Source organism: Miniopterus natalensis, chromosome 2 (genome assembly GCF_054644295.1).
Source record: "Miniopterus natalensis isolate mMinNat1 chromosome 2, mMinNat1.hap1, whole genome shotgun sequence".
NCBI lineage: Eukaryota > Metazoa > Chordata > Mammalia > Chiroptera > Miniopteridae > Miniopterus > Miniopterus natalensis.
The window spans coordinates 165,780,280-165,797,175 of NC_142082.1; the positions used below are offsets into that span (position 1 = coordinate 165,780,280).

At 32.9% G+C, this 16,896-nt stretch overlaps 1 protein-coding gene across 2 annotated transcripts; it reads left to right on the top strand.

Annotated features, from left to right (window-relative positions):
* Positions 1–2,711: 2,711 nt before the first annotated feature.
* On the top strand, positions 2,712–16,201 carry KLRK1 (killer cell lectin like receptor K1). Of its 2 annotated transcripts, XM_016221767.2 has the most exons (7): positions 2,712–2,766; positions 4,054–4,161; positions 11,186–11,278; positions 12,192–12,227; positions 12,689–12,840; positions 13,133–13,236; positions 16,084–16,201. In XM_016221767.2, the coding sequence occupies exons 1-7, from the start codon at positions 2,727–2,729 to the stop codon at positions 16,199–16,201; spliced, it is 651 nt and encodes a 216-aa protein (XP_016077253.2). In that variant the 5' UTR covers positions 2,712–2,726. The 2 variants fall into 2 exon arrangements, with proteins under 2 accessions (XP_016077253.2, XP_087670078.1); XM_087813952.1 differs by lacking the exon at positions 2,712–2,766 and having other exon boundaries at positions 4,056–4,161; positions 12,147–12,227.
* The last annotated feature ends 695 nt before the right edge of the window (positions 16,202–16,896 follow it).

A 16,896-nucleotide genomic window follows, 5' to 3' on the forward strand; every position in this document is an offset into this window, starting at 1 on the left:
TGCTATATGTCAATTATACCTCAATAAAAAATAATAAATAATGTCTGATTCTTTAATAAGTTCAACCTAATTATCTATCACTGAATAAAGTGAGAAATAGTACACTTTGGAAGTAATAAACATTCCTTGCCTTCAGTAATTCTAATCAAACACTTAACAAACAATTACCTTCTTGTGTAAATATTTTTAGAAACTTTTTTGAGGTTCAAACTTCAAGATATCTTCATTTACTGAATAATAATTGTTAGAAACACACATACACACACACACACACACACACACACACACACCTGATCAGAGAAGGAACACCCTACTTCTTGTGAAAAATTTAGACGTCCTGAGTTCCACTTTTAAGCTTGTGTGCATATGTATGTATGTTTATATACTTGAAAAAATCTTTCTATAATTTCAACTTGCCTGATACGGCATATTTGATTCCACTCAAACTTATAGTAGCATGTGCATAGGATGATTAAAAAGTTTATTTACCATCAGTAGATGAGTGGATAAAAAGCTATGGGACATTTACACCATGGAATACTATGCAACTATAAAGAAGAAGGATCTCATACCCTTTGGGACAGTATGGATAAACCTGGAGAATATTTTGCTAAGCAAAATGAGCTAGGCAGAGAAAGACAAATATCACATGATCTTACTTATATATGGAATCTGAGGAACTTAATAAACTGATGGGCAAAAATGACTCTGTGCCCAGCCAGGCGTGGCTCAGCGGTTGAGTATTGGCCTAGGATCTAGGAGATCATGGTTCAATTCCTGGTCAGGGCACATGTCTGGGGTTATGGGCTCCATCCCCAGTTGAGGGCATGCAGAAGGCAGCCAATTAATGATGCTCTCGTCGTTGTTTCTATTTCTCTCTCTCCCTCTCCCTTTCTCTCTCTAAAATCAATAAAGATATATTTAAATATATATATATTTAAAAAAAAAAAAAAGAAATGACTCAATGACATGGAAGCATGGATCATACTGATGAATCTCAGAGGGCTGGAGAGGGAGAGATTAACCAAAGAACATATATGCATAACCCAATGACACAGACAATGGTGTGATGAGAAACTGGGGAGGGTTGTGGGATGGGGTGGAATGGGTCAATGGGGAGAAAAAGAGACATCTGTAATATTTTGAACAATTTAAAAAAATAAAAATTTAAAATTTAAAAAAAATTTAAAAGCTTATTTAATTTTCCTTTCTGTTTTTATTTTTTTAATTTTTACACAGTACTTACAGCCATTTTTTATAATAATTTTTTACTTTTGATTCAGAAAGAGCTTATGCACTCTTACCATTTGTTTCTCAAATGGGACACTTTTTATCACTGAATTCAGCATTTTAAAGTCATAAAATCATGTTAGAACCTAACAGTTCTTTCACCAATTAGCAAAATCTACTGCGTAGTAAAGAGGTGGGAGGAAGTACTGTGGTTTGTGCTGTCTTTTCAACAGAAGAAGTAGATTAGAATTACAGTCATATTTTTCTCCAGGATCTCTTGTTTCAATCCTAAATTGGAAACTCAGGACACGTCTAAATTTTTCACAAGAAGCAGGACATTCCTTCTCTGATCAGGTGTGTGTCTGTGTGTGTGTTTCTAATCACTGTTATTTAAGAAATGAGGAACTCTTGAGGTTTGAACCTCAAGAAAGTTTCTAAAAATATTTACACAAGTGAGATAATTCTGTTTCTTAAGTGTTTGAATAGAAGGCAAGGAATGCTTATTACTTTTGATGTGTGCTCTTTCTCACTTTTTTCATTGATAGATAATTAGGATAAACTTTTTAAAGAATCAGAAGTTATGATGTAGCTATAAGGTGAACCTTTTCTCTAAACAAAACCAGAAGAATGACTCTACATTTGGGAATAAAAAATTAAATTTCAATTTGAATTCTCACCTTTATGAGTTTTGTGCTCTTATGCAAGGCACTTATCTGATGTGATACACAACTTATTTATAAATAAATTACCTCCGTTGCTTTCAACTGTCATGTTTAAATATGAAACAGGTTTTGTTTTTAAAATCTAAGGACTATGCATATTTATTAAATAGCTATTTTTTGGGAGCTCTGCTAGACATGGTAAAATGTTACTGTATAAACAAATGTGAGATTATTTTTGTTAATGAAAATGCTGATAATAACTTGTAAATGAGGAGGAGGATGATATGAACAGAAGTGGAACTAAAATGCACTAAGAAAAAACATTCAACAAAAATTCATCTATGTATCTACCCAAATTTACCTTGCAAAGAAAGTACTTATCACCAAATAAAATAAAATATAACTAAAATAAAATATAATACAAAACTGTATGTATTGTCATTCAATATCAGTAATGGCAACATTTTTGATTAAAGATCTTAAGGAAGGTAAATTTAAAAGAACTCATTATGTATTTTTACACTTTTGAAATAATTGTTTATTCTTTTATAATCAAAATATGTTTTAAAAAAGAATTTTACATGGCTTTATATGAATTCTTGCTTTCATTCTTTCCTTTTTTTATATATTCATGGGAAAAATTTTTCTGTATTCTCACTTTTCTGATAAAAATGGATCATCTCACCACACAGAAAATAATAAATAAATAAATAAATAAATAAATAAATAAATAAATAAATAAATAAATGTGTGTGATTGTATTTTATTCAGGAACATTTATAAATGAAGACTTTGGATTCATCTTTGTGGTAGATAAGCAGTCATAACTGTAAGATGGAGTTAGTCCAAGATCAGTGGGCTCTTCGCAACATGGGTATGTGCTTTCCACAGAGATGTGTAGTTTGGCCTGTATATAATTTCAGTATACCTAGAATCTGATACAAGTATGTAAGGCTTAGAAAATAAATTTATTCTAATTGACTTATGTTCATTTTATGTTCATTTCACATTATGTTAATGTTATATTTTAAATCAAGTCTCAAAAAATTTGAAAGTGTTTTCCCCTTTACTTCATTAACTACCTAAAGTAAACTCACAATTTGAGGCAACTTGAAATAGTGAAAGCGTCAGAATTTGGAGTTAAAAGAATTGAATTTTAATTAAACTTTTACCAGTCTCTAGTTTTGAGATCTGGGGCAATTCCCAGCCTCTACATACTTAAGTTCTCTTTCGTGTCAAGTAGAGATATAAAACAAGTTATATTTATCTTAATGGATTTCTATGATATTCAAATAAAATGACGTATATTTGAAAGTATTTCTAAAGCTAAAAGTATTATAAATTATTCACAGTTTATAGCATTATATTAAGTAAGTAATATATCATTGGCCACCTCTAAGATTCATTTCTTCATTCATAAAATAATACCTCCCTTCACATGTTTAATAATTAAATTACATATTGTCTGAACAACATTTTAGTTTAATTTTAGGTGTGAAAGGTAATTAACTTTAGCATTTCATTTGTAAAAGGCTTTTACATATTTAGTAATTTTTAGTATTTTAAGGAGAGTTACTTTTTTGTTCAGAGACAAGATTTTTTATCTGTCATTATCCTAAATAAAACCTTGTACTACTTTATTCTTTGTATATCCTTCACTATGAAGAAAATTAGACACACTAGCTTTTACTAAGTGTTTAATATGTGATTGACTTTATTGATATTAAGTGCATATTCTTTTATTTCACTTTTAAAAATAGCCAGGTTGTATTGATATCCTTTATTATTTCTTTCCTTTCTTTTTACATTTTTATTCAATTTGTGAAGTTATTAACTTAGTAAGTGTGGCTTTGTAAGTTAAACATGTCTAACTCCCTAAGTAAGGCCCTGTCTTTTTCACTGAACAGTGTCTTTATTTTAATGATAGATTTTATTATACTTTAAGAATTAGCATATAGGATCTTGCTAAAGATATGTTGCTATAGAATAAATATAATTTTATTTATACTACAAAGTGTAAAAATCATAATAATGAAATAATATAAAACAAAACTAACTTGATCTTATGCTTTAAAAGAAATGGCAAATTAAAGTTTAAAAATTTATGACCCAAATGGCAAAAAGTCCGTGACTCATACTGACCTGAATTGTTTTTCTCCAGATATGTCTGAATCCCATAATTACAAATCTAAACTCATAAATGATGCTACTTCTACACCATGGCAAAAAAAAAGACCCACATTAACCACAAACATACATGGAGAAAAACGTAAGTAATATGTTCCATTTGTCATCATGAGGTGAAAATTGGAAACTATGATTATCAGCAATAAACATTCAGTTTCTTTTTCCTTTATAAGAAAAGCAGAAATGAGATTAACTCTAAAACTGTTGAGTTTAGAATCTTTTCATGCCCTAAAAATGATGAGATTATCATAATAATGACAATTGAGACTGCAGTTTCTAAGGGGTTACTGAAAACTAGCTGTAAGAAATGGAAAATAGAAGAGAAAAGAAATACAAAATATCCTTCAGTGTTATGTTTTTAAACAGTTGGCAGCAATGACTTGACTGCTACTCACAGAAAGGTGTCCGTGCAGTGAGGATATGCTCTCTGTCTTTTATCAATGCAGAATATGATTAAAAATGAGGCCTGGAATAGTTTAAACAAAAAGGAAAAAAACAGACTACTCTCACTTATAAATTTTGATTAAATGTTAAAAAAAGATAATTATCAAATGGCACAGATTTCAAGAGTTAAATATGGAAATGAAAATGTTTCAGATGGAAAGATTGTGGTGGACTGAGTGGAAGCTACACTGACACTCTCCCGGGGGAAAACTGGAATTATAACTAAAATATAGGAAAACCATCCTAAATAACTGCAACTGAAGGCGAACTAGCAAGCACCCTCATAACCAAGGACCTAAAGCAGAGAACACACTGAGACTGGCAGGAAGTGTGGAGGTGTGAGAGGGCTAGCTGGGCTCCCACAGGTAGCAGCTGAAGGTCCAGAGGGATAGCTCAGCTGTGGGAAGGGGGGGTCCCACTGAGGACTCTGGGGCCTAAACCCCAGTCTGGGCTTCCCAGCCAAGAGCACCAGAACTGAGAAAAGTGCCCACATAACAACTGGCTGTGAAAAGCAGCATGGTTTCTGTCTGCCTGGGAGAGATAGCTGGAAATGTAGGCACCCATTTAAAGAGCCAACACACAAAGTTTCATGTGCAGCCACTACCCTGGGCTCCAGCAGACAAAGGACAGAGTGGATAGGAGCTGTTTGAGAAGAATCTAGGGTTGTGGACTCTGGAGATAGAGCTCAGAGGGCACCCCTCTGGATTCCTGTGCTGAGTCATTCCACCAAACTACAGAGGCAGACATTTACCTTCCAAGCAGCATTTGCTTGAGAGAAAACAATTTCCCCATCCTCCTGGAAAACCTCTCTCCCTACCCAGAGGAGTTTCTCCAGCCTGAGGCTCATTAAGAGAATCAGATTAATCCACCTGCAGGCAGAGGCAGACCTCAGAGTGCTTTGAGTCTTTACCTGATCTGCCTCTAGACTCGGGCCTTGGTAAAACAGTCTTTGGTGTGCATGTTGGCCCTGTCCAACCACACCCAGCCCCAGCAAAGGGAACCTCAAGCTGTGAGTTGTTGATAGCTCCAAACAGAGTACACAAAGCCAGTCACAAATAGCTACTAACATTGGCCCGAACCAGAAACCATCCAAAAAGACCGAGACTCCTATCAGGCCTACCCAATACATAGAAACAAACCCAAACAGGCAGCCAAAATGGGGAGACAAAAAAAACAAGACCAAAATGAAAGAACAAAAGATGACTGCAGAAAAAGAGCTAAATGAAACAGAGATAAGCAATCCATCAGATATGTAGTTCAGAATACTGATTGTAAGGATGCTCAACAGCATGAAAAAAGAAATGGAAACTATGAAGGAAATGAAGACTGTCATGGCAGAAATAAAGAATACACTAAAAGGAATAAACAGCAGATTAGAAGAAGCTAAGGATCGAATCAGAGAATTAGAAGACAGGGTAAAAAAAAAAAAAAAAAATCAATCAGATATTCAAAAAGAAAAAACAATTAAAAAGCAGAAGGACAGTCTAAGGGAGCTGTGGGACAACATGAAACATAACAATATTTGCATCATAAGGGTGTGAGAAGAGGTTGAAAGTAAGCAAGGATTAGAAAACCTGTTTGAAGAAATAATGGCAGAAAACTTCCCTAACCTGATCAAGGAAAAAGTCACACAAGTTCAGGAGGCACAGAGAGTCCCAAGCAAGAAGAATCCACAGAGACCCACACCCAGACACAGCATAATTAAAATGCCAAAAATTCATGACAAAGTAAGAATACTAAAGGCAGCTAGAGAAAAGCAACCTGTTACCTACAAAGGAGCTCCCATAAGGCTGACAGCTGACTTCTCATCAGAAACTCTACAGGCCAGAAGGGAATGGCATGAAGTATTCAAGATAATGCGGAACAAGGATCTGAAACCAAGACTACTCTATCCAACAAGACTAGCATTCAAAATAGGTGGTGAAATAAAGAAGTTCCCAAACAAAAAAAAGGCTAAAGGAGTTTACCACCACCAAAGCAGCAACTCAGGAAACATTAAAGGAACTGCTGTAATTAGTAGTAGAAATAGAAGCATTGCAAGAAATGTTAAAGGGACTGCTGTAATAATAAGAAATAGAGAGAGAAACATAGGTAAAAGGATTAATATAGCAATAAATAAGGGCCTATCAATAATAACCTTAAGGATGTTAAGGGAGAGATCATCAGCAATACAGTCATGGTTGTGGACTTGAACACCCCACTGACTTCACTGGATAGATCTTCCAGACAAAAAGTCAACACAGAAACATTGACTAAATGGCACACTACGTCAGCTAAATGGGACACTAGGTCAGATGGATTTAAATGATATTTACAGAACACTTCACCCCAAAGTGGCAGAGTATACATTCCTCTCAAGTGCACATGGTCATTCTCAAAGATAGACCACATGTTAGGACACAAAACAAGTCTCTATAAGTTCAAGAAGATTGAAATCATATCAAACATCTTCTCATGCCACAATGGCATGAAATTTGAAATAAACTGCAGTAAAACACTAAAAAACATTCAAACACATGGAGGCTAAATAGCATGTTATTAAACAAAGAATAGGTTACCAAATGAGACCAAGAAAGAAATCAAAAACTTCCTGGACACAAATGAAAATGAACATACAACTCCAAATCTGTGGTACACAATGAAAGCAGTCCCGACAGGAATTTCATAGCACTACAAGCCTACCACAAAAAACAAACAAGAAAAAAAACAAGAAAAACTTCTTAGAGGCTCTCTAACCCTACAACTTAAAAACTTAGAAAGAGAACAACAAGAAAAGCCCAGAGTAAGTAGAAGGAAGGAAATAATGAAGATCAGAGCAGAACTAAATGACATAGAGACTAAAAAATCAATACAAAAGATCAATGAAACCAAGACATAGTTCTTTGAAGAGATACACAAGATTGATGACTAATCAAGAAACAAAGAGAGAGGACCCAAATAAACAAAACCAGAAATGAAAGAGGTGAAGTAACAACTGACCCAACAGAAATACAAAGGATTATAAGAAAATACTATGAACAACTATATGCCACCAAGCTGGATAACCTGGATGAAATGGACAAATTCCTAGAAAAATTCAACTTTCCTAAACTCAATCAGGAAGAGTCAGAAAACCTGAATAGGCAGATAACTGCTGATGAAGTTGAAGCAATAATCAAAGGGCTCCCAGTACACAAAAGCCCTGGCCTGGATGGCTTCACAGGGGAGTTTTACCAAACATTCAAAGAAGAAATAACACCTACCCTCCTCAAACTATTCCAAAAAATCTAAAAGGAAGGAATACTTCCAAGGTCTTTTTATGAGGTCAGCATTAACTTAATTCCAAAACCAGATAATGACACTACAAAGAAAGACAATTACAAGCAATATCCCTGATGAACATAGACGCTGAAATCCTCAACAAAATATTAGCAAATTGGATCCAGCAATATATTAAAAAGATCATACACCATGAACAAGTGGGATTTATTCCAGGAATGCAAGGCTGGTACAATATTCACAAAGCAATAAACATGATACATCTCATAAACAAATTGAAAGACAAAAATCACATGATCATATCAATAGATGCAGAAAAAGCATTTGACAAAATCCAACACCCATTTTTTATAAAAACTCTCAGCAAAGTGGGAATAGAGGGATCATACTTCAACATAATTTGGGCCGTATATGACAAACCTATAGCCAACATCATACTTAATGAGCAAAAACTAAAAGCATTTTCCCTAAGAACAGGAATAAGAGAGGGGTGTCCACTTTCTCCACTCTTATTCAACATAGTAGTGGAAGGCCTAACCACAATTATCAGACAAGAAGAAAACATAAAAGGCATCCAAATTGGAAAGGAGGAAACAAAACTGTCATTATTTGCAGATGACATGATATTGTACATAGAAAATCCTAAAGACTCCATCAAAAAACCACTAGATTTAATAAATGAATTCAGCAAGGTAGCAGAATACAAAATTAACACCCAAAAGTCAATGGAATTTTTATACACCAATAAGGAACTCTCAGAAAGAGAAACTAAAAAAAAAAAATCACATTTACCAATGCAACTAAAAAAATAAGATACTTTGGAATAAACTTAACCAAAGATGTAAAAGACCTGTACTTGGAAAACCACAGGACACTGAAAAAAGAAATAGGAGAAGATATAAACAAATGAGGAAATATACCATGTTCATGGATTGGAAAAATTAACATCATTAAAATGTCCATACTATCCAAAGCAATCTATAAATTCAATGCAATCCCTATTAAAATACTAATAGCGTATTTCACAGATCTAAAACAAACACTTCGAAAATATATATGGAACAAAAAAGACCACGAATAGCCATGGCAATCTTGAGAAAGAAGAACAAAGTTGGAGGGATCACAATACCAGATATCAAGTTATACTACAAAGCCACTTGGTACTGGCACAAGAACAGACATATAGATCAGTGGAGCAGAGCAGAAAACCCAGAAATTGACCCATGCTATTATGGTCAATTAATATTTGACAAAGGAGGCAAGAACATACAATGAAGTAAAGACAGTCTCTTCAATAAATGGTGATGGGAAAATTGGACAGGTACATGCAAAAAAATGAAACTGGACCACCAATTTACATCATACACAAAGTGATTTAAAATATTTTTAAACCCTTAATAGCTTCACTCCCCAAAACAATAAGGAAATCTGATGCGTGGACTTGGTTAAAAACAGTATGTAATAATCAACTATCTACAAAACCATAAAAGCAAGGAAAATGTAATAAAAGGAAAATTCCATATTTATAATACCAAAATTCAGAAATAAACTAATTAAAGATGTTGGAAAAAATTTTATTACTTTAAAGTTGTACTAATGAATATAAAATAAGACATATATAATAGAAAAAGAAACTATTCAATGATAAGACATTTTAAAGATATAAGTTATATCTCTATATTTATATATTTAATGTGATTCTGTTGAAATATATATACATATTTAAAATTGATTTTAGAGAGAAAGGAAGGGGGAAAGAGAGAGAGAAACATCGATGTGCTAGAGAAACATCAATTGCTTGCCTCCTGCACTCACTTCGATTGGGAATGGAACCCACAAGCTTTTTGGTGTGCAGAACAACGCTCAACCAACTGAGCCACCCAGCCGGGCTAATGTAGTATATTTTAAATGTGGCAGGTTCTTGTAAAGCTCATTTTTAAGTTCTTAAGGCATAATGAAATGTAATGATAAATAAAATATTTTTTAAAAGAAATGTAATATAATATTATGGGCACTATAAGTACTCAAGCATATTATAAAAGTAGAGATATTTTACATATAGTTTGAGTAGAAAGACAGATTAGATAATATAGCAATAAATGTAAACACATATAAGAGTGTATTATATGCTACAGGTAGTATTTCATATCAATGAGATACAGTGATTTATTCACTAAACAGTGATAGAAAAATTTATTAACCATTTGGAAAAGAAAATTTTTTGTAAATTTGAGTTTCTGCCTCATTTATTGCACACACACACCAAATAAATCCAATAAAAATAAGAAACTATATAGCTTATGATGGATAATTTATTTTATAAACCCAAAATAAGGAAAGCATTTTTATTAATATCAAAAAAAGAGTAATGGTTTGGGCAACTCAACTATTATCCACTTAAGCACCCCCCAAAGTATCATAAATAAAGTTAAAACAAAAATGATATCTAAGATGAATATTTGCAAAACATATGGCAAAAAATAAACTAATATTTTAAACCTAAAAAATTAAATTAAAAAATTACTTTATACAAATACAAGAAGTCTCAAAGAAATAAAATAAAAACATGACAACCATAGTCGAAAATGTTCAATCTTTTGTTATCTTGTTATTTATAACAAGAAAAATAGTTAAAATTAAAAAAAATAATATTGGTCATCAGCTTTATACATTTAAAAATGTCAATAATATTTAATGCAGAGGAAAGCGTGAGCAAAAAGGCTTTTAAATTTATATTTGGTACTTCAAAAATTGGTATAGTCTCTTTAAACTAAAATTTTCAATCATTACAAAAATTTAAAACGTAAGTGCTCTTTGACTCAGTAATTAGCCTTTGGGGAATCTTTCCCAGAGGGACACTAAAAAATATGTACAGGTGTGCATAAAATGTTGTTGATATCATTATATCTTAGTGAAAACTAAAAAACAATTTAAATATGCATTGGAAAAAATTAATTTTATCCATATACCAATAAAACACAATGCAAGCAGCTATTTATAAAACTATAACTTTATAAGACATGTTTAGAATAATTACTAGGATATTTTCTTAAGTAAAAAAAAGATAGAATATTTTGTATAGGTTCTTAAATATATGTTTTTAAAAGGGGTTTAAGAGAACTGTACATATTTATTATTGTATCTTAATGGAAAGTTTTAAAAACGATAACCATGGTTTACTCTGGGGAACTCGTAAAGAGAAATAGGTGGAAATGTTACATTTTTATAGTCTTTTTAAAAATCATTTACAAAACACTTATTTTATCTGTCCTGAGAAAAATAATTGAGGCACAAACGCTGATATCACCCCCACATAGAAAACATTCTAACGTTTATGTTAAACATGAACAAAGCAGAACCCTTTATCCTTTATCTCATTTTTCTCACTCTGTTTTCTTTGACAGAATCTCCATTTTTCCTTGCCCGGGCCATTGCTGTAGCGATGGGAATCCATTTCATTGCAATGCTAATGATATCCAGTGTCATCGTCACAAATTGTAAGTGATAACAGAGAAGTAGATAACATTGTTGACCTAATGATTGTAATACATTACTTTGATAAATCTTCAGAATTAAAGAAACATATACTAGCAGTATTGAATGTGTCTTTATATTTTAGATATTAGTCTAGAAACTTGTCAGCTATTTATTTTGTTGGTTTTTTGGGGTTTTTTTTAACCTTATATAATCTTTTTTTATGTTTTAATTTCTCTCTATTGTTGAAAGTATTACAAATGTCCCCCTTTTTCCCCCCTTGACCCCCTCTACCCTGCACCCCCTCCCCCCAGGCCTTCCCCACACTGTCGTCTGTGTCCATGGATTGTGCATATGTGCAGATAAGTTCTTAAATTAATCTCTTCCCACCCACCCACTCCCGCCTTCCCTCTGAGATCCCTCAGCCTGTTCCATGCTTCTATGTCTCTGGATCTACTCTGTTCATCGGTTTATTTTGTTCATTACATTCCACATATGAGTGAGGTCCTGTGACACTTGTCTTTCTCTGTCTGGCTTACTTCACTTAGCATAATACTCTCCAGGCCCCACCATGCTGTCTTAAAGGGTAAGGGAGCCTTTTTTTTTTTACAGCGGCATAGTATTCCATGGTGTAAATGTCTGAAAAGATGCTTGATATGATTTCAATCTTCTTGAACTTGTAGAGACTTGTTTTGTGTCCTAGCATGTGGTCTGTCTTTGAAAATGCCCCGTGTGTACTTGAGGAGAATGTATATTCTGCAACTTTCGGATGAAACATTCTGTAAATGTCAATTAAATCCATCTGATCTAGTGTGTCATTTAGAGTCACTGTTTCCTTGTTGATTTTTTGTCTGGAAGAGGTTTTTTATTTTTACTGGAACTATGTTACAACAACACAAACCCTTCTAATCATTATAATTATTATTATTTTAATAGCATCATTCAACCAACCAGCTTCAATTTCTTTGAACGGTAAGAAAAAGTTTTTTAATATTTTGAAGCACAAATTGCATGTATCTGTGTATACTGGGTTTTAGGCATGTATCCAATGCTGCTAACAAGAAAGTTTATAAGACACATCATGTATTATAGACATCTACACTTGAAACCTATAGAATCTTACTAACTAATAAATGTAATAAAAAGAATATGTATAAGAAAATAATTAATTCTTGTCCACAATTCACTATAGCTTTTTTAATCTTATTTTATTTTTTACAATAAGGGAGTACTTGTAAAAAGTAGACACAGTTTTGGCATAGCTATCTACCATCTATCTATAAATATGTAGAGGTATGTCATTGGGTATTACCATAATGATTTAATATTGTAATTTTAGAGTTAGAATAAAAAAGATATTTAACCTGCCTAGAAAAAAGTCTACTATAATCTTTAGACATATGCAGAACTAATAACATATTCTCCCTTTCTAGAAAGTTACTGTGGCCCATGTCCTAAAGACTGGATATGTTATAGAAACAGCTGCTACCAATTTTTTAGTGAGAGCAAAAGCTGGTTTCAGAGCCAAGCTTCTTGTATATCTCAAAATGCCAGTCTCCTGAAGATATACAGCAAAGAGGACCAGGTTAAGTATCACTTGAATCCATATTCCTAAATTTAGTCCTAACATATGTGGCAACCTCTAGAATGTGAACCTGAAATATAATAGATGCACCGGGCTCTGATACACCAATCCCAAATACCTCTGTATTAAAAATAAGAAAACACAAAAATTGCAGGTATTATATATGTGTTGTTAAAGTTGGAATTCTGCCAGAGTACAGAGTGCATTTTCCCCAACTTTGGGAAAAATTATTACATGAATATAGCCTTGTATTTACTAAAATTCTGAGTACTGACTTTGTGATTTCAAACAGGATTTCTTTAAATTGGTGAAGTCCTTTCATTGGATAGGACTGAGACAAAATTCAACAGTTGGAACCTGGCAGTGGGAAGATGGCTCCATTCTCTCTCCCAATCAGTAAGTCTGTACCAACAGGTCTCTAGTTGTGGATTTGTCTCTAGTTATTCCTGTGATCACTTAACTATCACATCTTTCTCCCCACAATGCCAGGAAATCCCCATATGCTAATAGAGTCAGCCAAAAACTCTTAAGGACTAGATTGAGTATATTGTGGAGCAGAGCAGCCAATACCTATAGTAATGAGTGACATCGATTGTTTGATATGTCCTAATACTGGGCAAGATAGGGCTAATACCACGCTCATGTTACAGATGAGGAGTCCAAACAGATAGGTCAAGTATCACATACAATCTTTTATGAAGTTATTACCAGATTTGTTGAGATAATAATTGACATTCAGTAAAGCGACATTCTCTTTTTATTTATGCCACAAGTGTACAATATAATAGATTTTGACAAACACATACATCCAGGAAAACATTAATAACGTCAAGATAACTAACATATTTATGACCTGGAAAACATTCCCACTGCACCTTTATAATCCCTCCTTCATGCCCCTCCTACCTACCTCTTTCTGTCTCTAGGCAACTAATCTGTTTTCTCTCTATAGATTAGTTCGTAATTTATAGGATTACATAAATGGAGTCCTGCAGTATGTACTGGTTTTTTATGTCTGGCTTTTTTACTCAGTGTATTATTTTGAGATTAGCCACCTCATAACATATAAAGAGTTCCTTTCTTTTTATTCCTGACAGTTTTTCCATTCATTGGGTGTTGCTCAGTTATGTTTATTCTTTCATATATTGATGGATATTTGGGTAATTCCCAGTTTTTTACTATTAAAAATAAAGCTACTTGATATGAACACATGTGTGCAAGACTTTGTACGAATATTGCCTCTCCTTTTTCTTACATAAATACCTAGGAATGGAATGGATGGATCCTACAAGGGTATATGTTTAATTTTTTAAGAGACTGCCAAACTATTATACAAAAGGGTTGTGCAATTACAATCCCACTAGCAAGGTATGAGATTTCTAGTTGCTCAACATCTTGGTCAATACTTGTTACAATCAGTCTCTTAAATTTTAGCCATTCTAATGTATGTAGTGGTATCTCATTGTGGTTTGAATTTGCATTTTCTTAATAATTAATGATATTGAGCATCTTTTCTGTGCTTATTTATCATTCATTTTTCAATTTTTTATGTCACTGATTTCTGCTCTGATCTTTATTAACAATCTTCTCACTCAAGGTTAACTTTTGTTTCTCTAGTTTCTTATGGTAAAAACTAATATATTGATATGCAACCTTTCTTTTTTCTAATTTCATGCTACTAATATGTGAGATGATTTGGCAATATCCCACATATTATGAGCTATTTATTTCCATTTTCATTCAGTCCAAAATAGTTTCTAAATTCCTTTTTGCATTGTTCTTTGACCCATAAAATTTCCAGATGTGTTAGTTTTCAACACTTGGTAATTTCCCAAAGATCTTTCTGTTATTAATGCCTAATTCCATCTTGATCAAAAAGCATGCTTTGTGACTTGAATCTACTTGCATTTACTGATAAGTTTTTATGGGCCAGACTATGGTCTATCTTTTTTTATTAGTGTTGACTCTAATACAGATGTCCCCCGTCCCTCCCCCTTTGCCTCCCTCCATCCTGCCCCCACCCCGCCTAGGCTTTCACCACATTGTCTGTGTCCGTGGGTTATGTCTCCCTGCATATATATTTACTGGTTCATCTCTTCCTGTCCTCCCACCTTCCTGCCCTCTGAGATCTGTCAGTCTGTTGTACTTATCCATGCCTCTGGTCCTACTTCTGAAATGTTGTATATGTCCTGTATACCTTAGAATTGATTTCAGATGGCCTCATTTCTGTATGGGTTGAGATTTCATTTTTGACAAAAAAGAGCTTGTTCACTGGAAACATTAATAAGATTTTGTAACATCTTACCTCATTTTTTTCCACTCTGCAAGTGCAAAAGTTCACTTGAGAAGCAAAACACCTAGCATGCTAAATTTCTCTTCATGCATATAATAAATATTGATTGAGTGCTACTCAATTTCCAGAAACTATGCAGACACAACTACAGAGATGAGTAGAACGTTACTCCTTCAAAACCTTCACACCTCAGTTAGAAATATAGTTATGAATAAACAAGTAAAATCCCATGTAACTAATACTCTGGCAGAAATGTTATGAGAGTGGTACAGAAAAACAAACATAGAAGTGGAAGAAACACAGGGAAAGAGTGAGATTAGAAAAAATGAGGTTCTAATGTGCATAGATTGAGACCAACTAAGAGCCGTTACTAAATATCTCTTAATTTTTTTCACTTATAGTGCCTAGTTGTTTCTGTATAGACAGAAATAATTCTCTTGTCCATTCTAATACTTATATAATCAGACCATGGTCCTTTTTTGGTGTCAATTTCATATTGAAGTATGTGTGTATACACTGGAGGATTTTATAATTTTTAAAACTTTTATTACCAAGTAAAATTGCATATATCTGAAAAATATTGTGTTTTTCACAAAACTTGACACTGCATTCTCAATTTATTTCTAACCTAAATATTTGTTTAAAAAACATTTTAAAGCTTTTATCTCACTTTGGTACACATATAAAGAGATTCCAGACTTTCTAAATTGATTAATTTCCAATGTATAAAAATAGTAGCACATAAATTTATAATAATATGCAACTTTTACTGCTTTTATTATCTGAGTTGGCAAAATTTTGCTTATCTGTAAATTAAGAAAGGCCAGGAAAATCCTTAAATCTCCTGAAATGGTATTATTTAAGCACCTATATTTACATAAATATTATTTTACTTTTATATTTCTGCATTATGAAGTTATAAATGTAATTTGTCTTTCTCCCTAATCTAGACTCACACTGGTTGATGTGGCAAAAGGAAGCTGTGCAGTTTACGGTTCAAGTTTTAAAGGTTACACAGAAAACTGTTCAACTCCAAACACATACATCTGCATGCAGAGGACTGTGTAAAGGCTTATTGTTTATAGACTATAAAGGATTCAAAGACACAAACTCCATTCTCTGACTTTTCTCCATGAAGACAACTTCCAGAAGAAAATACCATCAATATTTATTAAATACTTTTTCATCTGACATGCCACACATCATAACCTTGTTATGAATAAAGGTTAACAACTAAAGATTTTATCTTCTATCACAATGTTTTGTTCAATTTGTAAATTATTGATTGATGAACAAATTCATTTTTTAAGTTTAATACTGTTGATAATACCTATGGCTGAACTTAATTTTAAACTGTGGTTTTATTAAATATTCACAAATATTAAACTAATAAGGCTTTTAGAACTTTTCAAACACAATACATTTGAAAATTAAATATACTTAAAGCCTGGTGAAGGGTATATGAGGGTTCATTAAATTTGCTATTTTTGAAATATTTCTAAAGTTGAAAAATCAACAGAAACATCCTCAAAATTTCAAAATGCCACTACTAATTTAATATAACCCACAAGACCTTTGGTAGAAATTAAATTATTCCTTATAATATGAATATGGCACTGAAACTGCTAAAAAAAGAAAAAAAGAAAAAAGAAGGATTTGAGTTTTAGGGAGGCCTTCCAAGACTTCTCAGAGCAGAAAGTGGCATCTGAGTTGAAAATCGTAAAATGAGTAGGAATCTGAGCAAATCATTAGGACACCAGAAC